Below are 27,013 nucleotides of genomic sequence, written 5' to 3' on the forward strand. Positions count from 1 at the left end.
CAGACAAAGCAGTTTGAGTTTTCTCCAGCGCATCTCGAAAACGCCAGGGCTGTCGCCAGGCTCCTTGTCCACTCCTGTCAGCGCAGAGGCGGCGCTGCACTCTGGTCAGCCGGCTCCTTAGGGCCGCACCACTGACCAGCTCCTCGGCAGGGGCGTGAGGGGCGCCGCCGGGCTGCGCGGCGGGAGGAAGGGGCGTGACGCAACGGGAACTCCCGCGTGACGTCGCGCGGGCTCCGGCGGGGTGGGTCCGGCCGCCTCCGAGCCAGGCCGGCGGCTGCCGGCCTTATAGCGCGGGCTACCCAGAGGGGCCGGCTTTCCCGCCGCGGGTTTGGCACTCCTGTGAAGGAAAAGGGTAAAAGAGGAGGAAAGCGAGCAGCCGTCCCTTCACAACTCCAGAGGGTTCCCACTTCCCTTCTGGACCTTTCACGAATCTCGAGGCAATCTTGGAATCTGTGAGTAAGAGGAATCTCCTTCCCCCTACCCGGGAGCGATGGGTCGCAGCGGCTACTTCCGGTCTGGAGCTGCGCGCTGAGCCGAGGGCTTTTGCTCCTGGGGTGGGGGTGGCCGCACGGTTCTAGGACTGTGTCTAAGGAAGTAGGCTGGGCTCAAGGTAAAGTCGGTGGAGGTGGACCGGCTGGAGGACGAGCTTGCGCTGCGGAGCTGTTCTTTGGTCTCCCGCGCACGCTGAGGAAGCGCCTCCCAGTGACGAGCCCGCACCGCGCATGCGCCGAGCGCCGCACGCGCGCTTCCTGCGCCAGCCGTGCTGCTATCTTTTAGAGCTTTTCCCCCAGACCCGCACGCGAAACCTGCGTGGCACCCGGGAGATGCTGATGGAGAAGGGCCCTGCGATGAGAGGCCTTGCACCTCTGCTTTGCTCATGTAAGAGGACTGCACAGAGGCCCTTTGAAGTTTGTTTAGGTCCCCTGTGTGACTCAAGGCGTGCCTCTTGCCATACCTGTGTGAGAGTACGTGTGGTGGGACAGTAAATATTTTATTAAACACCTTGATTATGGTGACTTGTACTGCTAAGGGATACACCGAAATGTTTTAAGTTATTACAGGCCTTTGAGCCCGGAATGCAACTTGAGAGGCAAGATGTACGTTTCTGAGAGATTAAGACGCAGCGAATAGCGGTTTATTGGCAAGGAGAGATGCCAGCGGAGAGTGCTGGACGTGCAGGACAGGTGGAAAGGATTTTGTGAGCCAGAATTTTCAAGTTCAGTACTGATAAAGAGTTTTTAATGTGGTTTAAAATGAGCACTTGACTTTTTAAACTACCTCTGGTGAGAGTTACTTTTTTTAAAGGATGCTTATTTTGTGCTATTGGTTTTCAACTGATATATTGTGCAATCTTAAATTATTCATTAAAGTAATTAAACCTTTATTTTAAACTATTTATTTAATAAAAATAATTAGTTCCCCCCGCTTTTTTTTTCCCCACACAGAGGTACTTTATGGTTACTGGTCTCATGACTTGAGTCCCAGCCCTGACATAGCCATGTCCTAGCTATGTGACCTTGGGCGAATCATTTAATCTTGTTACACCTGTTTACCCAACTGTAAAATGAAATTAATGATAGTACCTGTCTCATATAGAGTGGTTCTGAAGATTAAGTAAAATAATGAATATAAAACAGCACAATCCTTGCTATAACAATAAATGGTGAGTTTTATTGACTCTTACATGGGCTCCTTGATTTAGGGTTAAAAAGCAGTAGAATGCAAGCCTCTTTGGAAGCAAAGCTGTACTAATGCAGTGCACTCAATCCTGCTTTTAAAAACTTTTTTACGGAATGTACATAAGAGAGATACTAGAATTGTAAAGCCCCTCATACACCTATCCATCACCCAGCTTCAATAATTGTCAAAGTTCTGCCGTTCTTATTTCATCTTCCCACCCAATGCCCATTTTGTCACTTTACCTTTAATACCTCGGTAGATATCCCTTTAACAGATAAGACTTTTTTGAAAACGTGACCACATCATTATCGTACCTAAGAAGATTAACAGTAATTCCCTATCATCTAAAGTCCAGTACATGTTCACTTTTTGCCGATTATTTTTTTTAAAAGGCTAATTGCAATTTTTGAAAAGCTTAATAAAAGTGTATATTTATTTCCATAACGATTTACAGTTCACCAAGTGGCTTCACACATACTCTTGCTCCCTTTAGAATTATCATTGTTTATTTTAGCTCCTTCATCAGAGACCTCAAGAAATGGTTAGCAAGAGACACTTAAATCAGTTTAGGCACTCATTAGCAATAGTATGGCATTGGCTAAGGAGGCAGACATGAGGTTTAATAGACTTGCTAATCATTTTACTTTTTAAATGGTAGCTACTTAATGATTTCACTTTAAGAAGACATATTAAAATATTTATTAATCCATTTGAACTTCTTAATAGCCTGTTACTTCCTTCAAGGGCCATATAAGTAATAAACTTAATCATTCACTTTTATTCTGAGAGATGCATAAAGTAGCTTTACTGTTAATTGTCTTGTACCTCTAAATATAAACTGGTTTTGTATTCACAGATCTTTAGTGTGTCTATGTCTTACTAACTTCTTTTGTTTTGGAAAGTTATACAGATCCTCATCTGCGTTACTACATCATCTGTCTTTTTTATAATGTGTACATATATGTGGAGGCTTGTTAATCTAAAGAATATTTCAGAATGTTTTTCATTTTTTGGTTCAGTATGTTTTTGTACTCCACATCAATTCAAAAGTTAAAAGAGCAATAAATTCTTTTACAATAGTAAATCAGTTCTGACGGTGAATAATTATGAACCTTTCAATATCTGAATCCTTTCAGTTTTGTATAATTTAGGTAATTACTCCTTTCTTGGAGGAATAAGAGAAAATTTGCCTGAACATTTACCTTATATAAAGGCCAAATAATTGAGATCAGAGCTTTATCATCATAATCATCTTTCCTCACTCTTTCCCATCTCTTCCCAAATTCACAGAACGATTAATTGTAGGTAAACAAGGAGAACTTGTGCTTGTGTTTCATCCTGACTTCAAATTACATAAAGATAAATGCAAGATTCATTTATGTTGCAATCTGTCATTTCAGGTATTTCAACTGTGCAAAGACAACTTCGTACCTGTATAATGTAACAGAAAAGGTCAGAAAATACTGATCAAACAAAAGTGTGGAGCATATTATTAAGCAAGATGAATGTCTCTGGAAGCAGTTGTGGAAGCCCTAGTTCTGCAGATATATCTAATGACTTTAAGGAACTTTGGACAAAGCTAAAAGAGTATCATGATAGAGAAGTACAAGGTAAAATCTTAAATACCTATAGCAGTATTTTGTTGAGACTATTGTAGTAATAACTAACTTTGTATGACAGTTTTGTATATTTATAAATGGAAAAAATGACCTTTAAGTTCAAAGATCTTGTTTTTAAAGGACAGTTACTTTTGTAGTTTTTTTGTGATTCATTTTTATGGTTGAGTCGTTGCTTTTTAGCTAAAAATAACTACTACAGGACTTACTTCTTGTATAACTTGTAGTTACTTGTGGTAATATGTATGAGGTAGTAGAAAAAGTATAAAATTTTTTGACTGGAGACCTAGATTTAAATTCTAATTTCATTATCCTACTTGCTCTGTGATCTCAGCCAAGTTACTTAACCTCTAACCCTAATTTTCTTTTGTAAAATTATTTGCAGGATTATTTATAGATGTAAGAATACTATTTAAGTCATTTAACAAATGACTTTGGGAGGAATCTATTTGCTGCTAAGCACTGAGATACAAAAGTGAATGGCAGGTTACCTTCAAAGAGCCTGCAGTCTAATAGAGTCATGTAATCAGATAAGTCCAGTACAATGAACTAAGAGCTAAAATGTTTATATGAAGTGTAATGAATGTACAGAGGATTGAGCAATTATGGTTGGTATATGAATATTATTTGTGTTAAAAGGTACTCCATACAAAGGAATTTTCTTTTAAAGCTAAGCTCAAGGTTTAATACTAAGTTTTAATATACTTTAATTCTGTAACTTTAATGTAATTCACTTCTCCCATGTGTGGGAAATGCTTCAGATTACATTTGTTTCTTGATTACTCATAGGTTTAATACTACAGTGCTTTATAGCTTCACCATTACATTGGAGTGCCACTAAAACATGATCTACCTGAATCCAAAGAGTAGTATGTGGATCTGTTTTGGAACTTTCCCATGGTAAATTTAGTTTCTGGAAGAACTTCATGATAATAACCTCATCATTAATTAATGGGTTCTGAAATATGAATCCCAAAAGTATTCTTTCAAACCCCAATATACTTGGAGACACTTGTAAAAGAAGTGTTTTTTGTGCACTTACTAAGTGCCATACCTTGTGAATAAGAATGAATCATAAACAGTGCTAGTTTTACGGGAATTTCCAGTCTAGAATTCTTTTTTCGCCCAGATTGGAGTGCAGTTATGGGATCATAGGTCACTGCAGCCTTGAACTCCTGGGCACAAGCAATCCTCCTGCCTCAACTTCCCAAGTAACTGGGGCTACAGGTGACAGCAACTTCCCCTGGCTAATTTAAAAAAATTTTTTTTTGTTTTTCCGAGATGGAATCTCACTATGTTGCCCAAGCTAGTCATGAATTCCTGGCCTCAAGCAGTCCTCCTGCCTTGGCCTCCCCAGCCTCTAGTCTAGAATTTTAACACAGTGTATCATGTTATCTGGGAACATAAAGGAAGAAGGGTTGTGTGTGGTTTACTGTCAGACCAGGTTTTACAACTGAATAAGTCTAATTTTAGCTAGGCAAAGCAGATTGTGGGAGGAGAGGAGGAAATTTTTTGAGTAGAGAAAATGGTATATGCAAAAGTTTGGAGATAAGAGCTTGATCCTATTCAAGGAACTATAGACAGTTTGGTATCATTCTAAGAGTAAATGGAATGGGAGATGGTAGTTTATTGGGGAGGTGGATAGGATATGATGCTAGAAATGTAGATAGATGTAGGTTAAGTAAAACAGTATGTGCTATGCTGAAGAGATTGTCATCTTACCTTGTCTTTAGGATTAAGTCTAATACTTTAATCTCGAGTAGGCTGGGCATGGTGGCTCACACCTGTAATCCCAATGCTTTGGGAGGCCAAGGCAGTAGGATCGCCTGACACCAGGCATTAGAAACCAGCCTGGGCAACATAGTGAGACCCTGTCTCTACAGAAAAAATGTTTAAAAATTAGCCAGTCATGGTAGCATAAGCCTATAGTTCCAGCTACTCAGTAAACTGAAGCAGGAGGATCACTTGAGCCCAGGAGTTCAAGGCTGCAGCAAACTATGATTGCACCACGACACTCCAGCCTAGGCGACAGAGGAAGGCTCTGTCTCTAAATAAATAAATAAATAAAATAAAACTTTCATCTTGAGTGCCTCCTTCCATTGATTGGGAGTAGATGTGAGTAGAGCTGTTGAGAAAGAGGCATGTGCTGTAGTGGTTAAGTTCTGGAATTCTGGATCTGTCAGTGTTTGAAAGCCATCTCCATTACTTGAGTAGAGGTGGTAACCTCGTGCAAGTTATCTAACTTAATAGGGCCTCAGATTCCTCACCTATAAAGTAAAGATATTAATAATGCCTACCTCGTATTATATTAAATAACTTAATATGTGTGAAGTATTTGGAGGAGGACCTGGCACATAGTAGGCAATGGTTACTGTCATTCTGAAGCAACAGTCTCGATGTGTTATCAATGCCTGCTGTGAACCATCCCAGCTATGGAAAATGGGATACTACAAAAAACTTTTAACAGAAGAGTCACATAACTGATTACTTTTTATTATCCCCTTTATGGTTTTTTTTTTTTTTTTGAGACAGAGTCTCACTGTGTTGCCCGGGCTAGAGTGCCATGGCGTCATCCTAGCTCACAGCAACCTCAAACTCCTGGGCTCAAGCAATCCTTCTGCCTCAGCCTCCCGAGTAGCTGGGACTATAGGCATGCGCCACCATGCCCGGCTAATTTTTTCTGTATATTTTTAGTTGTCCGATTAATTTCTTTCTATTTTTAGTAGAGACGGGGGTCTTGCTCTTGCTCGGGCTGGTTTCGAACTCCTGAGCTCAAACAATCCACCCGCCTCGGCCTCCCAGAGAGCTAGGATTACAGACGTGAGCCACCGCGCCCGGCCCCTTTATGGTTTTTTTAAACTGCTGATTTCTAGAAGGAAATGGAATGACCAACATAACAAACAGTAGAAAAATGGTCAAGAAATCTTGGAAAATTCTTTATTTCCTTCTCTTTTTTGGTAGTGAGGAGGGGGATGCTTTTTAAAAAATTGTGGTGAAACCCACATAACATAAAATTTACCATTTAACCATTTTTAATTGTACACTTCAGTGCATTAAATACATTCACATTTTGTGCAACCATCAGCACCATGTATTTCCAGAACTCTGTCATCCTGCAAAACTGTAACTGTACCCATTAAGCAACAACTCCCCATTCTTCCCTTTTCCCCAGCCCCTGGCAACCACCATACTACTTTTTGTCTGTGTGAATTTGACTACTCTAGATACTGCATGTATGTGGAACCCCCTATAGTATTTGTCCTTTTGCGACTGGCTTATTTAACATAGCATAATGTCCTCAAGGTTCATTCATGTTGGACATGTGTCAGAATTTTCTTCCTTTTTAGGGCTGAATGATATACCACATTTTGTTGATCAATTCATCTGTTGATGAATATTTCGGTTGCCTTCATCCTTTGTCTATTGTGAATAATATAAATAATGAATATCTTTTTAAGCCTGTGCTTTCAATTCTTTTGATTATATCCTGATGATAGCCATGCTAATGGGTGTAAGTTGTTATCTCATTGTGGATTTGATGTACATTTCCTTAGTGATTAGTCATGTTGAGCATCTTTTCATGTGCTCATTGGCCATTTGTATATCTTCTTTAGAGAAATGTCTATTCAAGTCCTTTGCCTATTTTGTTAATCAGGTGGTTTGGTTTTTAGTTGTTGACTTGTAGGGGTTCTTTATATATTCTGGATATTAACCCCTTATCAGATATATGATTTGCAAATATTTTCTCCCATTCTGTGGGTTGCCTTTTCACTGTGTTTATTGTCTGATTTAATGCACAGAAGTTTTAAAGATTGATGTAGTCCAATTTTTTTGTTGTCACCTATGCTTTTGGTGTCATACCCAAGAAATCATTGTCAAATCCAGTGTCATGAAGCTCTTTCCTTATGTTTTCTTCTAAAAGTTTTTTTTTTTTTTCTTTTGAGACAAAGTCTCACTCTTTTGCCCGGGCTAGAGTGAGTGCCGTGGCGTCAGCCTAGCTCACAGCAACCTCAAACTCCTGGGCTCAAGCGATCCTTCTGCCTCAGCCTCCCGAGTAGCTGGGACTACAGGCACGCGCCACCATGCCCGGCTAATTTTTTCTATATATTTTTAGTTGTTCAATTAATTTCTTTCTATTTTTAGTAGAGACGGGGTCTCGCTCTTGCTCAGGCTGGTTTCGAACTCCTGAGCTCAAACAATCCGCCCGCCTCGGCCTCCCAGAGAGCTAGGATTACAGGCGTGAGCCACCGCGCCCGGCCACACTGTTTTAATTACCATAGCTTTGTAGTAAAATTTGAAATCAGAAAGTGTGAGACCTCCAACTTTGTTCTTTCTCAAGATTGTTTTGGCTCTTTGGGTCCCTTGAGATTCTATATGAATTGTAAGGCACATTTTTCTGTTTCTCTAAAACATGTCATTGGGATTTCGATAGGTATTGCATTGAATCTATAGATTGCTTTGTACAGTGTTGACATCTTAATAATATTAAGTCTTCTAATCCATGAACATGGGATATCTTTCCATTTATTAGTGTCTACTATAATTTTTTTCAGCAATATTTTATAGTTTTCAGTGTACAAGTCTTTTGTCTCCTTGGTGAAGCTTATTTTTAAGTGTTCATTTGATGCTACTGTAAATAGAATTATTTTCATAATTTCCTTTTTGGATCGTTCATTGGTAGTGTATAGAAATACAACTGATTTTTGTGTGTTGATTTTGTATTCACCAACTTTCCCAAAACTCCATTTCTTAATTGTAGTTTTTGAATTTCTACCTGACGTGAACATTAGAAACTCTCTTTAATTTTTTTATTGTTAAGAGTTGGAGTTTAGCTACCTCTGCTCTCACCTGTATCCTTTACTGCTCTGTTATGCTCTATGTGCTAGAGTACGCTGATCTATGTTTCTGTTAAAGCCCTCTTCTAGCATATGGAATTGCTGGTACAATCAGGGTGCAATAATGTTCATTTAGAAATCAAGGTATCAGAGGAATGTCATTATTATTGTTTTATCCATTAATTTTTCTTTTTAGTTTTAGCTTTTTTCTAAAAATTTCAGAACACAGTGAGAAGTTATCCCCACACACACCAGCAAGTAACCAGTTTTATTATTTTTGTGTGTGTGTGTTCTTCCAGAATTGTTTTCTAAAGTATGGATATAGGTTCTTTTTTTTCATTCAAGGTTTAAGATTTTTTTTTATTTTAGGCAATTTTACACTTTTAGGCAATTTTACTTTTATATATAAAAGTTAAGGAAGTTATTTAATGAATTCCTATATGCCCATCACTCAGCTTCAACTATTATCAATATATGGCTAATCTTGTTTTATGTATATTCCATGTACTTCTCTATTCCTTTTCCACTTAGTTATTTTGAAGTCCCTGACATAATTTCATCTATAAATAACAGTAGTCTCCACTTATTCAAGGAGGATATGTTCCAACACACCCCAGTAAATGCCTGAAACTGCAAATAGTCCTGATCCCTATATATACTATATTTTTTCCTATACACACATATCTACAGTAAAGTTTAATTTATAAATTAGGCACATTAAGAGATTAACAATAATAATAAAATAGAACAACTGTAGCAATATACTATAATAAAAATAAAATAAGGTTTGCTCGAACACAAGCACTGAAACTGCAACAGGTCAATCTGATAACCACATGGCTACTAGGTGATTAAAATGGACACGTAACATATACAGTGTGGATACTCTGGAAAAGGTATGATTCACGTCCTGGGCAGGACAGTGTGAGATGTCATTATACTTCTCAGAGTGGTGCACAATTTAAAACTTATGAATTGTTTATTTCTGGAATTTTTCTTTTAGGGATGAGGTCTTGCTCTTTCCCCCAGCCTGGAGTGCAGTGGCATGATCATAGCTTACTGCATCCTCCAACTCGTGGGCTCAAGCGATCCTCCTACCTCAGCCTCCCAAGTAGGTAGAAGTATAGGTGTGCACCACCACAGCAGCTAATTAAAAAACATATATATATATATATATTTTTAGAGATGGGGTCTTGCTATGTTGTCCAGGCTGGTCTCGAACTCCTGGCCTCAAGCAGTCCTCCCCCCTTGGCCTTCCAAAGTACTGGGATTACAGCATCAGCCACTGCACTTGGCCTATTTCTGGAATTTTCTATTTAATATTTTTGGACCATCATTGATTGGAGGTAACTGAAATCACAGAAAGTGAAGCTGCAGATAATGGGAAACTACTGTACTTCAATATTTTCCGTGGTCTTTTTAAAACAAAAAATGCTATGGTCACAATAGCAAAACAAAGTATTTAATATCGGCTAATACATATTAGATGATAGAGTTGAAATTTCCCCAGTTATGTCAAATGTCTTTTTATAGTTGGTTTGTTCAATTCTGTATCTAAATGACATCTTATGTTGCATTTGATTAATATGCCTACTGATTTTTTTCAGTGTAGTTTTAATTTGTATTTCTCTTTATAAATGAGATTAAGCATCTTTGCTTATGTTTAAGCGTGATTTGTATTGCTTTTTCTTTTTTCTTTCTTTATTTTTCTGAGACAGAGTCTCACTCTGTTACCTAGGTTAGAGTACAGTGGCATCATAGCTCACTGCAACCTCAAACTCCTGGGCTCAAGCAGTCCTCCTGCTTAAGCCTCCTGAGTAGTTGGGACTATAGGCACAACTCCACACCCAGCTAGTTTTTCTATTTTTTGTAGAGGCAGGATCTCACTATGATGCTTAGTCTGGTATCCAACTCCTGACCTCAGATGATCCTGCGGCCTCGGGCTCCAAAAGTGTGAGCCACTGCGCCCGGCCTGTATTGCTTTTTCTATGAACTGTTTATATAATTTATTGATTATTTTCTGGAGTTGTGGACCTTTTCCCTGTCAATTTCCAGAAAGTTGTTTATATCTGAGACAGATTAGTTGACTTTAAAGATTAAAAAAATTAGAAATTCAAATTTGTTTTTAATAACAAAGATCTAATTTTAAAATAAATTGGGAGACCAAGTTAGGACAACCACTTGAGGCCAAGATTTCGAAACCAGGCTGGGCAATATAGTGAGACCCTATCTCTAAAAAAAAAAAAAAAACTAAAAAAAATATAGCTGAGTGTAGTGACACATGCCTGTGGTCCTTGCTACTTGGGAGGCTGAGGCAGGAGGATTGCTTCACTTGAGCCCAGGAGTTCAAGGCTACAGTGAGCTATGATCATGCCACTGTACTCCAGCCTGGGTGACAGAGCGAGACCCTGTCTCTAATTAAAAAATAAATAAAATGGCCATAAGTCCAGGAACAGATATGAATCTTTTAAATTAATTCACTTGACTACACTATTTACCCCTAGAAGGTCTACTATAAAACATTGAGGAAGGATTCTGAGTTTTAGTACTGACTTGTCATTCATTTAGTAAAAAGTTACTGAATTGTATATGCCAGGCATGGTAGCAGTACTTAGGATACAACAGTGAAGAAGACATGATGGGTTTTTTGGGCAGTTGTATTCATTTTCTTTAGGAAAATATTTATACAGTATAATTACATAATGAAATGATAGCAGAATTAGTAAGATACAAGACGCTGTGTTTTTATAACACTGATAACAGTGTAATAAGCTATGTGTACTTCTTTTAAAACTGGGAAGAAATAGTCTTCCAACTTCCACTGGAGGGGAGCAGTAGCTTCCTTTTGTTTTGTAATACTGTGATCCCAGCATGTAAGTTTACCAATAAGACCACCTTCAAGTTTAAACTATTATAGGAATGTTATTTTTATATAATATAAAAAAATTTTATTTTTTGTGACCTAGAAATGAAGCACGTACAATATTTTGAAATAATTTAAATAGGACCAGTTATACCTGATTTTTATTAAACATTTATAAAGGGGAATTAGCATTTAGCCATCTTTAAGCATAAGGTTAAATTCTTCATCTTTCAAATAACTACCTTCTTGTTTTATAACTGGTTTTAAGATATGCAGAGTCCCTATCTTGCTCATCTTTATATCCCCGTAGGTAAAAGTGCTTAGCACGTAGTGAGAAATCAGCAAATGGTATCTAAATGAATTGCATAGTTCAGAGCTAGATCAGTGGAACGTTTTCCTGAACTTCAGTTTTTAAAAATCCATGAAATATGAAAATATCTAAATTTTGTGCCTGTCTAAAACCCTGAAATACTTTACTACCCATTCACTTTTTTTTTTTATTTTTAGATAATATTCTAGAAAGTTGGGAGAGGAAAATAAAGAATAAAAAATAAACTATAAGAATGACATTTGTGCTTTTTGTGTTTTCTTTACTAGTTTTAAAAGAAATGCATGTAGCTTATTGTATTGTTGTGGTCATTGTACATACTGTTTTATATCTGGCTTATTTTTGCTATTTTATTATGTAAACTACTTATTTTTTCATGTCATACATAATCATCATTTTAGAATTTTTACACATACCCATATAAAAACTAGGCCAATTTTATTTTTAGGTTCTTAATTTAACAGGGATAAAATATTTGACAAATTTCTTCGTGGTCTTTGGTGTTAAACAGGATCTTCATGAGACCCCATTTTATGATGAGGAAGTGTCAAGAATATAAATAATGTATTCTTCAATAAGAACAATATGCCGTATTCATCAAATTATAGAATATATAAAACTCACAGATGTTATGTAGTAGATAATTCTTATAAATTGTGTACTGCTCATGGCTATGTTTATAGTAATCATGTTCCCAGAAAAGTTAGTTTGTATATCCTAGAAAACATTAAAGGAGGAATACAGCAATTGTTGGTGTATATGGTTAATATCCGTGTGTTTTGTGAACATTAGGTATTGGATATATGTTTGAGCTGATCAGGCCACTTTCCCAATTTCAAATCACTTATGGATTTTTAAAGGTATTAAATGAATAAGCACTAGTTTTTAAAAATGATGTGTCATTTGAAAACACTTGGTTTTGGCCATGCCTTTGTCAATGTGTTCCACATAGTTTCATATAAAATTAGATCCTCTTTGTGATAACTTCAAAGAAATGCCTGAAGGGAACTTAATTTTTTTAAGAAGGTGGGGGATCCACTTGGAAAAACCAGTATAAGAAGCTATTTGAAAGACATCAAACATGGACTTGTCTGGACTTTGCAGGTTTTGAAGTATATATGGGAATCAAAATTGACTCATTACTTTTAAAACTTCATGTCAGTAAAAAATAAAAGAAACGTTATGAATGGTGGTACTTGAGACAGATGATTTTTACTTAGCCACGGAAATCCATCCATAGGAACTTAGGTGCATCTGAATACTTAACATGCATCTATATGTGTTTAGAGCTTTTTATTTTTTGCTTCATTTAACCAAAACGTAATAAAATGATGGCAAAACATGACAGTATGTGCACTGTGGATTGATCACAATATAAGCTACATACATTTCTTTTAAAACTAAGAAAGAATAAACAAAGTTTCCCAACTTCTGTTGAAGAACAGCAATATACAAACCAGACCTTTTTTGTTGAAGAATTCTGGAGACATCCGTGACCTAGTTTTTATATCTTTTCTCTTTAGGATAATTGTATCCCTTCATGGTTGTTCATTCCAGTGTCTTATGCCCTTTTGTGGCAAATGCTGCTAGTATAGGGGTAAAACACAAATTGTTACTGATAACATAGAGTTTTTATGCTTTGAGTTCAGAATTAACAAGGTTGTTTTATTAGAATTTAATAGAAACTTCAGAATTCTTTAAATTTTAGAAGTTGTAATGTGTATTCAATTGGGTACAAGATTTTATTGCCTTTTAAAATCTTTTCCAGTATCAGGTTTATTATTAAAATAACAAGTAATAAAATCAAATTTTAGAATATTTAATTTCTAGAACACCACTTTTTAATAAATGGCCTCTTGTCCATGCCAGGTTTTGCTATCAGCATCTCAGCTGATATATTTTCTGTATCTGACAAACATGGCCATCAGTTTCATAGAAAAATAGGCAGGTTTTAGGGGGCAAAATTCAAACCCCTTTGAAGGAGTGGGGGAGTATAAAGGCTCTAATATGACAGGATAAGTATTTCTTGATTCAGTTTTAGATTGCTCCATTTATTTTCTCAGATGTTTCATCTTTATATTAAGACTATACAAATTAACAATGAAAGAAATTGCATGTAATTTTGATCCGTAACATCAAAGTCCCATTTATCATTAAGAATGCTATCAGCAACTCTCATGCCTGTTATTTTTTCATTTGAATTTACATCTGTAAATTCAATAAAATCCATGAAAAAAATTTACCTATTTTGAGATAATTAAATCTTAATCAAAGTGAGCACATCTTAAATATGGCTGCATCTTGTAAAGACAAGAGTTTACAGTTTGAAATTGAAATAATTTATTAGGCAACTATAGAAATGCTAGCAGTGGTAGTATTTTTGGTAGAAGTTAAATTACTTGATTTATATATAAAGCCTCTTCTTGTCAAGAAAGGTGATGTTAGGCTTTTTTATAATTCAAAACCATAAATAACTTAACAGTACATACAGTAGTACATATGGTTTGTTCTAGGCGGAGAACTAAAATAAGTAAGAATTAACATAGCAATGATTTTTGTTTATGTATAACAAGTTGAATTATTGCCTCATTCCTGAGCTCTTAAATGTGTTTGGTGTATTATAACTGTACATACAGGCCTTTAACTGTTTCATTTCCTCCAAAATTCATATATGAGTGGGTGTAGGGTTAATTGTAGCACAGTGCTTGGTTTTTTGAACACTTTCCTCAATAGGTATCTCAGGTTGCCAGTGTTACAATCCTTGATACTTTATTGAACAGACTACCTGTTCATACAGGAGCTGCATTGTTGTATAGCCTCATTCCTTCCGATGGGTGTGGAGCAGGATTAAAGCACACTTTATAGAGGTTCTAATTGTAGATGCCTAATTGACTTGATGAATAGCAAATGCTAAAATTTAAACATACACACATAGATACACACATAAACCTGTTTCAGGGCTGATCTGCGTGACAGAACAAATGCCTCACAGGTGTTGAATGCTTACAAGATAAAAGAGTAGTTCTTTCCATATTTCCCAAGAATTTTCTTTTGAAGTTTATATGGATTTTCTATCTTATTGTTTCTTTTCTTAAAATGGTTCATGGCAAGAATCCATTTCATCTTTGGCTGCACTTTTCACTTCTAAAGACAGACCTGATTTTTAGAAGTCAGCCAAAATTAAAAACAAGAAAATCTGTCAACAAGTAAATTTTCACACATTTTGGGAAGGGAAGAAGAGAGAAAAACTGCTGACTCTAGTTTTTGGCCTAGTAGGGTCAGAAGTTCTTCTTTTCGTAGTTCTTCAAGAATAAGTTGATGCTTTACCGAGTACTTTCAAGGTCTCATGAGTTTGTTGTCATTACCTGAAAGAGAAGGAAGCTTCTCAGGCTAGGAACTTGACAGATGGAAAAGATTTTTTAAAATCAAAAAATTATACCAACTTTTATTTTTAATTTGTAAAAGATAAGTTTCCCTTTATATTTTATATTTTATATTTTAATAGTGTTCCAAAGCTCCAAGGGGGCAAATAGTTTTCCATTTTAGCTTTTCTTTTTTTTTTTTAGCTTTTACTTTGAGCTAATTGTAGATTCTCATATAATTGTAAGAAATAATACAAAAAGATTTTGTATACCTTTTACCCATTTTTCTCCAATGGTGGCATCTTCTTGTCTAACTATAGTTAATTATCACAACTAAGAAATTGATAGTGATAAAATCTACTAACTTTATTCAAATTCCACCAATTTCAGATGTGTTTACTTGTGTGTGTATGTGTATGTATTTGTTTCTGTGCAAGTTAATCACATGTAGATTCCTGTGACTGCCACCAAGGAGCCCACATGCCACTCTTTTAAATCCCCAGCCGCCTTTCTTCCACCTATCCCTCCAACCTCTGGCCACCCGTAATCTGTTCTCTATCTCTATAGTTCTGTCGTTTCAAGAATGTTGTCTAAGTGGAATCATACAGAATATAACCTTAGGAAATTGGCTTTTTAAACTCAGCAATAATTCCCTTAAGATCTATCCAAATTGAAGCACTTATCAATAATGCATTCCTTATTATTGCTCAATAGCGTATGTGGTACATGGATGCAACCAATGTTTGGGTTAGTTTTTTTTAACAGTTCACTCTTTGAAGGATGTTTGGGTTGTTTGTAATGTTTGGCCATTAGGAATAAAGCTGCTGTGAACATTCAAGTACAGGTTTATCTGTAACATTTACTTCACTATCTTATTCTTAACGTTTTTTTTACTCAAATCACAGGCCATAGAATTGAGGGTAAAATGTGTCATATGTCATATCAGTTGCACATTTCCTAGAGGTGAAATTTGAGATACAGGGCAAAGGTGTAACACCTAAAAAGTTCTCCATGGCCTTTATTTTTCCACAATATCCAGATTTCCTGGCTAAATCATTGCCACTGAGGGCAATAAGAAATAGCTTCTCCATAAGTGTCTGTGTGACCATGGTTGGGAAAAGTATAGATTTTTTTAAAAACGTTTATTTGTCTAAATTATATTGTCCAAAAGATTTTGCTAAATTCAGTAGTGAAAAATTCTATTGTTAGAAATGATAAATATATTAATGTTTCTACACAAATTATATGGAAAGCGTTTCTAAATGTTTAACTTACTAGAATCCATGAACTACCAACGGCAAATAGTAAATAATCTTTGATTTTTCAGAAATGAGTCAACTAATAACTATTTATTGGCAACTAACTGTGCCACCAGATGAGTTCTTGAGTAGATATAGAACTTTTAAATTTTCTAGGCAGTTTATTTTAAAAGGTAAATAAAATATCTACAGTTGAGGAAATTGTAGAATAATAAAAGCACCAATTTAGGAATCAAAAACTAAATGCTGAGGGTTTTCTTTTCCCCTCCTTTATGTTAATCAGATTGTAGAAAATCGGGAGCATAGAGAAAATGGAGGAAAAGCAATATTCAACTAGAAAAATTCAACTAACATTAGATTTTTGGTATGTTTCTTTTCAGTTTGTTTTTGTATGTTTTTTGAAGTAGTTTTCTTCTTTTTTCCTTTTTAATAAAATTTCAGTTTTATAATCATTTTTATATTGCTGCATAAGAAGTTATTGAAATAGTTTTAATCATAGATTGTATAGACTTATACAAGTCTATACATGTATTATACATTTATATTTCAGTTTATCGTTGCTAAATAGACTTAATTTTTTTAATGATTTTAATATTGGTATATTAGTCTATCTAGTGGTTATATAATATTTTACTGTAACAGTGGCCAAGCATGGTGGCTCACACCTGTATCCCAGTACTTTGGGAGGCCAAGGTGGGAGGATCACTTGAGGCCAGGAATTTGAGACCAGCCTGGGCAATTGAGACCCTATCTCTACAAAAAATAAAAATATTAGGCAGGCGTGGTGGGGCATACCTGTCCTAGCTACTTGGGAGACTGAGGTAGGAGGATCTCTTGAAACCACCCAGAAGTTAAAGATTACAGGGAGCTATGATCTGGCTATTGCACTCCAGCCTGGGTAACAGAGTGTGACTCTGTCTCAAAAAAAATAAATAAATAAATATTTTTTTACTTGAACATGCCTTTATTTTGAGTATTTTACTTGCTATAAATTGTTATTCATTTTTTATGACTGAGTTTCTTTATAGGTTAGAATCTAAGAAGTGAGATACTGATGAAAAAGACTTGACATATTGCTAAGTTGCTTTCCAAAAGAATCGTACCAATTTATAGTATCTTCAACAAAGTATGGGAGTATAGTTTTTGACACTTTAGTCAATACTGGGTATTATGATTTTTATAATTTTGCTAAATAATTGTATTGGTTTGCATTTATATTCGTTGCTAGTGATGTTATATGTATTTTCACATTTGTTTTGACTGTTTTTCTTCTTTTGTTAATTACTATTCATGTAAACTAGAAATGCCACCTTATTTTCTCTATATCCTTCTTTGCAGTTTCAATGTCTATCAGTTTGCTTTCTTCTCAACAACTACCTGACTCCCACTCTTTTCTTATGTTTTGTGTCAGACTTAATTAAAATTAAAAATACATGTAACAGGCCGGGCACGGTGGCTCACGCCAATAATCCTAGCACTCTGGGAGGCCGAGACGGGCGGATTGTTTGAGCTCAGGAGTTCGAAACCAGCCTGAGCAAGAGCGAGACCTCGTCTCTACTAAAATAGAAAGAAATTAATCAAACAGCTAAAAATATATAGAAAAAATTAGCTGGGCATGGTGGCACATGCCTGTAGTCCCAGCTACTCGGGAGGCTGAGGCAGAAGGATCGCTTGAGCCCAGGAGTTTGAGGTTGCTGTGAGCTAGGCTGACGCCACGGCACTCTAGCCCGGGCAACACAGTGAGACTCTGTCTCAAAAAAAAAAAAAAAAAATACACATAACAGATATCTTCACATAAAAACACTAGTGTCCTTTGTTAAGTATTTATCTGTAAGCAATTTTGCTTCTAATCCTGGACTTCCTGCCACAATCTAGTTTAATCCCAGAAGATTTGCGCCTACATAAACACCATTGCTGTGAGCAAATACATAGGCTGTGTCAGAACATACGCCTTCATTTATAATGAACTTCTAATTATATGCTTGCCCCTGCTCTTAGAAAGGAAATAACTCAAAGTGGGGAAGATTTCATTCCACTTGGCTGTCATATGATAGACGAAAAGCAATAATGTCGCAGATATACTTTTGTGACCCCAGAGTGTAAATAAAGGGAATACTCTCTGCAAAGTAATGGGACCTGGTTCATTATTCAGAGAGCAGACAGAAGTGACTTGACAGTGTAGCATTTGCCCCATAAAAGAACTTAGATAACATCTTTAGAAATAGTAAAATGTATAAATAAAATACTGGGTTTTTTTCTTTTTACTTTTCAGGTTTACAAGTAAAGGTAACCAAACTGAAAAAGGAACGAATTTTGTAAGTATCAGTGTGTAACATTGATGTCTTATTTATAAAGTAATTGATACTGATGTCCTGTTTGGCCTCAATATCTTTATAAAGAAATTAGCTTTACTTAATGTGGGCCTTAGATAGTTGATGGCAGTTTTTTTCAATATTCTAAAGTAGAAAGATTAACTTTGTAATTTTAAGTATAGCTTTAGTTAATATTTGCATATGTATATTTTAATTTAATATATATAATCTATTTTTATCAAGTATTAAAGTGACAACTGACCTATAAGCTCATTTTGGTCTGTCAGAGGCATTCTTTTCTCAGTCATTATTAACACCTGGATTCAAAATTCTGCACAAGGGGGAGCAGAATAATTTTGAGATTTCTAAACTCATATAATAAGTGGAAACTAAATAAGTATTCCAGGACTCATTTTAAGTAGTTCAAAATGACTAGCATATCCCTGGAATTGTTTTTGTTATTAAGCCCTGACTCAGTTCTGATTTTCTAAGTTCAGGAGCAGATTTTATTCCTGGTTTTTTAGAGTTTCCACATTCAGGAATCTAAAACAAATGGCATAATAGAATATCAGCACCAATAACAAAAATCAATATCACGTGACTAATAATATTACATTTGCTTTACGGTATATAGATATGAGCCTCAGTTACTTCATGTTCTAAAGCTTCCAAGGCTGTAACTGAAAGCTAGAATTACTAACCATTCATCAGAACATCCAGTTGTTTTCTCTGTTATAATCTGAAAATGAGAATTGGGAAATTTTTCCTTACAACTAGAAAGTCATATTTGGAAGTGAACTTAGATTCAGAAATATAAAATCATAAAATTTTTAAAACAGTTTTGTTTAAAATAATTTTTTGAGTTTTCTTAATTAGTAATACTTTTAAATGCCTTTCATTGTTTTTGCTTGTTTCTTTGTTTGTTTTTTGTTCTTTTCTTGCCCTGGCCCTATAGGGCCACTGGAACCTTTCGTTGTCAGAAGTACATGGTCCTACCTTAAAGATGTCATTAACCATAGAAGAACTCATATCTCTGTTTCTGTAGTAGAACTGTGTTTAGTTCCCTAATTGAGAGCTGGTTTTTTACTTATAGAGGAAATTAATCCTTTTCTGAGTAGTAAATTTAGGATGTTATCTTATTAGGTAGAACATTTTCTGTGAAAAACAAAAACAAGCAGAAGTGACTTACAGTAAGGAAAATGCCCCAAAGAAGGGACTTTATAGGACTGGTTAATAAGTGACTCATAATCATCAAAGAGTTACATTATTTCTGTCTTCTCTGCCATCCTTAGCGTTATGGCTCGCCCTTAGTCTTGATTCACTCACCGCAAAATGGCAAGATGGCCATCATCATTCTAGTCATCACTTACATAACATCCTTGGGTCCCTTTTTACCTATTATAAAAGTTTCCCAGAAACAGACCCTAGCAGACTTCTCTACCTCATTGACCATAATTGTGTGGTCAGTCCTAAACAATAACTCACAAAGGGAATTGAATTGACATGATTGGCTCAGGCTAATGAAGATTCTGATACTATTTTATAGTGTATTTTAGGATTGAGCAAAATAGTAAATACATTGCTAATAGTGAGAGCCAAGATTCTCAATATCAGAAAAAAATGAGTCACAAAATACAGAAAGAGGGGAGGCTAGGATGAATCCTATGCTGCTGGGTAGGAATTGGAATTATCAGTATGCACTCATGGTTTAAAAATATATAAATAGGGCTGGTCCAATGGTAGTAGGTTATCAGAACTTATTAACATTAGTGTCACTAAAGTTGGTATTCAACCCCCCACTGCTAAATCTGACTGGCTAAAAAAATATATATATAAATAGATGGAGATTTGTGTTAATGTGTATGAGAATGTGCATATATTTCCTAAGCTTGTTCTATTTAGAGGGCCTAGAAGCAATAACACCCCAGTATGTAATAAATACACCTGAAGCTCTGATCTTGATTTCTAAACAACTTTCTCCAGTAAAAAGAGTTAAGGTACTTTGCAGAAATAGCTAATTCTAGGGATTGGAGCACACAAAGTACAAGATGAGCTGGAATATTATGTGGTATTGTTACCTGCCTCCAAGTGGAGGTTTTTCCAAGTTCTTGATGTTCAGTGGGGAAAAGAATTTCAGGATGCACCATGTAAGCCAAGCAAGCAACAGCTTTTTATTGAAAGCAAAAGTACAGTCTTAGGGAGGAGAACAGGTAGGCTCAAAAGAGAGCAGCTGTGCTGAGAGGAAGTGGTTTTAGATCTTTTGTAGTCTTAGTGATTGAGGGGAGGAATATTCAATACCAGAGGGGTTGGCTTTTACTAATAATTTAGGTAGTAATTTCTAGAATTGGGTTCCCTCCCATTTTCATATATTATATGGTTGTCTTGGAACTGTCATAGTGATTTCAAGGGCAGAGAAATTTTAAAACCACAATGTAAATCATATTATAATTAGTCAAAGTTCATGCAAAGGGTAGAGACAGCTGACAAGCGAGTCAAAGCCAGTTCTGGCCTGCAGTTATCAGCCCCTCTAGTTAGCTTCTGCTTAAAAGTTGTTTGTTTTAACATCTGTACCTGATCTTTAAGCCCTTGTATCTGGTCTCAGCCTCACCTCCTAGTCTTCTCTTCTACAATGCCAGAAAATAAAGAAATGCTCAAAAAGTAATGGGGGCATGTCAAAAAGATATAGAAGACAGCTTGTAAAAACAAGCTTTTGGCAAATATAAGACAATAGCAAATTCTAGGACAACTTGAACAATGAAATACAGGTTGAGTATCCCTTATCCAAAGGGATTGGGAGCAGAAGTGTTTTGGATTTTGCATTTTTTTGGAGTTTAGAATATTTTCATATACATTCTGAGATATCTTTGGGATGGCACCCAAATCTAAACACAATATTCATTTACGTTTCATACATACCTTATATAGCCTGAAGGCAATTTTATACAATAGCTTAAGGGTAATGTTATGCCATATTTTTAATAAGTTTGTACGTGAAACAAAGTTTGTGCTAATTATTTCTCTGTAGAATTTTCCACTTGTGGCATGTTGGTGCTCAAAAAGTTTTGGATTTTGGAGCATTCTGGATGTCAGATTTTCTTCTTAGGGATGCTCAATCTGTAATGATAATAATGAATTATATTATCCATAGAATAAAAGAACAGCTCTTCCTTAGTAGAATTCCAGTTAATAAATAATGGAGAGAATGATGGAAATAGAAAATCACCATTTGGGAAACATCACAACAATAATTGTTACGGGCAAGAATCATTAATAGAGGCTGAAATAAGTGGATGAAAGTATGATGAGAAACAATTATTTGCAAATTTTTTAAATCACTCAAAATATCTCCCTACAAGATACTTATTAATTACAAAGGGGAAAATTATAACATTACAGAGAAACCTGACAGACTCCACCTCAATCAAATGATCAAAGTTAACATCACAGTTAGTGAGATATGTCAACCTCATATACTTCTTGATATGGTGCAATAAGAAGAACACAACATTACTTCTGTCATATTCTTATCAAAAATGCATAGCTCAGATTTTATTATGGGGAAGCATCAGACAAACCTAAACTGAGGGACAGTCAACAAGATAACTGCCCAGTACTTTTTTCAAAAGTGTCAAGATCGTGAAGGGCAAAGAAGGATGGAGAGACTATCCCACATTGGAGGAGACACGACAGTTAAATGCAACGTAGGATGGGACTCAAGAAATAATATGAAAGGACAGTTGGTCACATTTGAATAAGGTCTTAAATTACTAAATGCTGTTTTACCAATGTTAGGGTTTTTTTATTTTAGTAATAATACTATGATTATGTAAGATGTTAATGATTTTGAGAAGCTGGGTGATAATTATACAGGTATTCTGTTTTGTTTATAACTTATTTATAAGTCAAATTGTTTCAAAATGAAGCATTTAAAAAATGAAAGATTTTTTTTTAAGATTCATCCCCTAGGTCTGGAGAGATCAACTTTTCTCCAAGCAGCTCCTAGATACCAAAGAAAATCGGGATTCCTTTAGCAAGGAATAAAAAGGAAATGGTTGTTGGGTAGACAGCCAAAAATGTCACTATAATTAGACTATTTTTTTTTTATAGTATAATTACTAGACCTCATAGTTATTATGGGAGCAGAGGGCCACAAACCGGTACTCCCTGCAGCCCATGCCACCAACACACGTTAGCTGCAGCTACTTTTTGTAGATTATAGAACAAAGGGTGAATTCTGCTCCTTCACCAAAACCTCAGACTAGGGAAAACTGTTCAGAACTCATGCTGAAGCGGGGAGCTTCAATGAACTTAAATATTAGCAGTCACAGCAAGAATGTAAAATCACAACAGTGCTGCCCGTAGGAAGTTTATTGTGTCTTCAAGACACTACAACGCAGACTCCTCTCCCAGAAAAGGATCTTTCAGATTTCAGAGACAGGGAACCATCATCCAGATGAGGTGCTCATTTGTCATTTTCATAGGCAGCTGAATTCTTCCTCTTGGATTTCTCAAACCCCTCGGTCCCCCACGTGTCGACGAGATAAAACACTACAAATGGCAGCACCCACGCGAAGGGCAGGCGCCCGAGTGCGGCGCAGCACGTTGGGGATCCCCTTAGTGAAGTAGTGTGGAAAGGCGCACTGCTGGAAGGGTGACAAACTGCAGGTGATCATATGCCGCATTTGCATCAGATTCCTAAACTCACTGCCCATGGTGGCAGCAGCCTGGGGTCACCTCGTTCTCCATGGTTGCGTAAGCACCAGCCCCAGTGAGACTATTTTTGTTTTACTTAGGAATAAATAGGCTTTTCTTCAATGGTAAAAATATTTTCTTTGAGTAATTTGGAATGTCAAATCATGAAATAACACTTGTTTATTTTTAAATCTTCATTTTTGTTATAGTCCAGGTAGTGATGGCTTTTACAAGCATTGTTAATCAGAAGAGGAGTAGTACTATTGGTGACTTGGTATAGCGATTTAATGCATACCAAACAAAATAGCCAAATTATTGTTTATTGGAGTTATTCAACAAGTTTCCCCTTTTATGTATAACATTATATAGGAGTTCTTGTTGCCTTTGAGCTTTTCTAATACCAAAGTCTTAATGTTTGAGAATTGATTAGTAGTTAGACAATGAGCTCTTTATGTTGTGCCTTGCTTCAGTGTTGAAGTTACTGATCTTATAAATGCAGGATTAACAACTACCGATTAAGAAAGACATCCTTCTGAATCAAAGTATCAGTCACTTTTAAGAAGCAATAATTTAATAATAAAAAGACAAATAACCCAATTTAAAAATAGGCAAAGGATTTGAATAGATAATTCCTTAAGGAAGACATAAAAATGGCCAGTAAGCACATAAAAGGATGCTCAACATCATTAGTTGTTAGGAAAATACAAATCAAAGCCACGGTGCAATACCACTACATACTCAGGACGGCTATAATAAAAATGATGAACAAAAACAAGTGTTGGCAAGCTTGTTCCAACATGAAGAAATTGGAACCCTCAGACATTGCTGGTGCAAATGTATCCTGGTGCTGCTCCTGTGGAAAATGGTTTGGCAGTTTCCCCCCAAATTAAACATTTGTGAGCCAGCAATTCCACACTAGGTATATACCCAAGAGGATTGAAAATGTATCTTCACACAAAAGTTTGTACTATGAAGTTTCATAGTAATATTATTTACAGTAGCCCCAAAGTGGAAACAACCCAATGTCCATCAACTGATGAATAAACAAAACATGGTCCATCCATACAATGAAATATTACTCAGCCATAAATAAGAATGAAGTGCTAATACCTGCCACAACATGGATGAACCTTGAAAACATGTTAAGTGAAAGAAGAAAAACACAAAAGGCCACATGTTATAGGATTCCATTTATATGGAAGAAATGTACAGAATAGACAAACTCATAGAGACAGAAACTAGATTACTGGTTGCCGGGGGCTGGGGGAAGGGAGAATAGGGAGTGACTTCTAATGGGTACAGGGTTTCTTTTTAGGGTGATGCACATGTTCTGGAATTAGATAGTGGTGACGGTTGTATAGCCTTGTGACTCTACACTTTAGAGGATGAATTTTATGGTTTGTGAATTATACTTCAACTTTAAAAATGTAATGAGTCAACCTAAATATCAATAGAGAATGTTAAATAAAAAAAAAAAAAGAAGCAATACTAAAACCCAGAAATCATTGTGTTTGCTATTTGGCTACATATTTTAAGCTACCTTCACTAAATGTTTTTATTAAAGCAAATTTGTTTTATTAAAATGGATCTTTCATTTAGACCTAGTAATTTGATTTTCTAAAATATTACTATTTTAAATTATAAATTTATAGCTACAAAATAGTATTTCATATTAGCTTCATTCAGAATCATTTCCCTACAGATTCAGTGGTTAGGCATTATCTAGACTTGCTTTATTACAAATATACTTTTTATAATGGAGACTTTTTATATAAAATATATTTCTCTACACATATAACCAGACAACCACATGAAAAAGCTTCTTAAATTTATAAATGACTATTAAATATTACTTTCTCAAAAGTCACCTATAGCATATCTGAATATTAAAGATTAGAAACATAACTGATTATTCAGTAGCTGATAGTAATGCCTTACATTACTATATAGTTTATAGAGTCATTTGATCCTCTTAGCAATCTTTTAATTATTTTAATTACCCTGTACCTGTGTACCTCAGGTGGCTTGGGGCTGTACATTTTGGAAGCACAGGTAAGTAGCTAAGTAATCTCTGAGTAATCAGAGAATTAAAGGGATGCCTTATTTAACCATTCCCAGAGTAAGTTAGGTCTTTGCATTGTGGGACTAGGAATTTGGGTTTACTTATATTACCATAATCCTCCTTTCTCAGTATATTTTACAATATACAGTCTTATCTCCATATTGTTAGAATATCTGTATTTATAAGATATCTTAGTCTTTAAGTATTTGCATCTGGAAGGAGCATTTAGAAAATAAATCAGTAACTTTACTATTTGTTCCTTAATTGTTTTAGACCTGTGTTTTGCTGATAGTCAAGTTGTCTGTGCACATGGCTAATGCTTTTCTTTCATACACATTTACAAAATTAAACACATGGAAATATTGACTGTTGAATATCGTGAGGTTATTTCAAAAGTTAAGTTTGATCTGCCTCATTCTTTTAGCCTACTTATGGACATGGCTACATCTGTTTTTACCAATGTGTAACCATTACTTACTAACTGATTGACTTTCTTAATGATCAGTTAGTAAATCTGATCATCCCAATTATCAACTGTTATTTAAAGAAAAACAGTAGCTATACTATTTTACCCTGAGGAAATAATAATGACATCTACCATATTTAGCCACCCAGCTTTATAGCACTTAGTAAGAAAATTGTCTTTAGCTGCTGAGAAATTTAGAAATTCTAAACTGCCCATCTACAAATAAACCCTTATGTTCTTTTATTTTTTAAATTAATGAATTTAAAGAATTATAAAGAAAAAATATCCTGCAATTGTGCCAGGGCTATTTTCATGCTTTTGATTCCTCATCACAAATAGTTTCTTTAGAGAGTAAACTTTAACGTATCGTTTTCTCCATTTTCTTTATTCATGGTATTATTATAATAGTTCCTGTTTCTCTCCCTATAGTCCCACACCCCCACCCCTATGTATGACATTTGATTTTAAAGTAACGAGAAGACTGGTGTATGTGGTGCATGGGGGGGGTGTAAGGGAGACAGAGAAGGGATGGTTTGTTATCTATCTTATTAGTTACATTTTCATATACAAGATTTACCCAGTTTCACATGCCAGTTATGTTTAAAATGTTCAATTACTTCAGAAAGACAGAAGCCCACCTATTTTCTAGTAAAATGCTGCCAGTGGCGTGGAGTATGCCTTAGAGGTGAAGTTGGTGATATACGGTATGGTAATAACTCTTCCTTTGGTTGAGGTCCGAGGCAGACCTGTCTTATAATATATTTCACTCTTACTTGTTTTTGAAGTTACGTGACTCTTTTTTGGAATTCATCAGTTTGCTTTCATAAGGACTTTGTTTAATTATTCCTGAAATTATTGTATTAGAAGCCCATTGTGTTTACCACTTAGTTAACATGAATATTTACTACTTTTTATGGTAGAGTGATTTGCCAGCCTTATTGGAATTGGTATTTTAGACCCATCAGGGTTCTGGGGAAAGATATTTGAATCACAGTATTGTCCCATATTTTCAGCTTCAAAACCACACAGAAAATCCCAATTAAATTTCTAACAGGTTTTCTTAGAATTAAAATGTATACATACTTTATTTTTAATAATGTGATTTTTAAAAATAATAATGGAGGGATAAAATATGACCCAACTTTGGAAGGTAATCAGGTTCAACTAAAAGAAAATTTTATATGTCTTTATCAGTTTTTTTTGCTGACTATAAAATCATAATGGTAAACACTTAAATAGAGGTATGTGCCAGCACTGTTCTGTGTCCTGTACGTACACTAGTACTTAGTCCTCATAAACGCCTTATCAGGGAGATACTATTGTGTCCACATTTTGAGGCACAGAGAGTTTAGGTTAATTGTACCAGGTCACACAGCTGGTAAATGAGTCTAGGCTAGGGTTCATGTTCTTCCACTGCACTGTAAGCCCTGCGTTAAAATTAAGACCAGGTAAAAAGTTTGAGGAACACAAATTAATAAAATAGAAAGTATAAATCCTCTATAATTGGAATAGAGATGATGTGAGTAGAGATAATCTGT

General features: G+C 35.6%; 1 protein-coding gene and 1 pseudogene across 1 annotated transcript in view; one reads left to right on the top strand and one right to left on the bottom strand.

The window, feature by feature from the left end:
• The first annotated feature begins 267 nt into the window (after positions 1 to 267).
• Positions 268 to 27,013, top strand: part of RBBP8 (retinoblastoma binding protein 8) — an 82,027-nt gene continuing 55,281 nt past the window's right edge. Inside the window, exons 1-3 of the mRNA XM_012652136.1 lie at positions 268 to 452; positions 3,081 to 3,290; positions 18,216 to 18,258. Coding sequence (XP_012507590.1) covers positions 3,182 to 3,290; positions 18,216 to 18,258 — 152 coding nt within the window. The 5' untranslated portion in view covers positions 268 to 452; positions 3,081 to 3,181. The remainder of the gene's footprint in view (positions 453 to 3,080; positions 3,291 to 18,215; positions 18,259 to 27,013) is intronic.
• On the bottom strand, positions 22,718 to 22,967 carry LOC105816649 (annotated as a pseudogene).

This window comes from Propithecus coquereli, unplaced genomic scaffold, assembly GCF_000956105.1.
Source record: "Propithecus coquereli isolate 6110/MARCELLA unplaced genomic scaffold, Pcoq_1.0 Scaffold38, whole genome shotgun sequence".
Taxonomy (NCBI): Eukaryota; Metazoa; Chordata; class Mammalia; order Primates; family Indriidae; genus Propithecus; species Propithecus coquereli.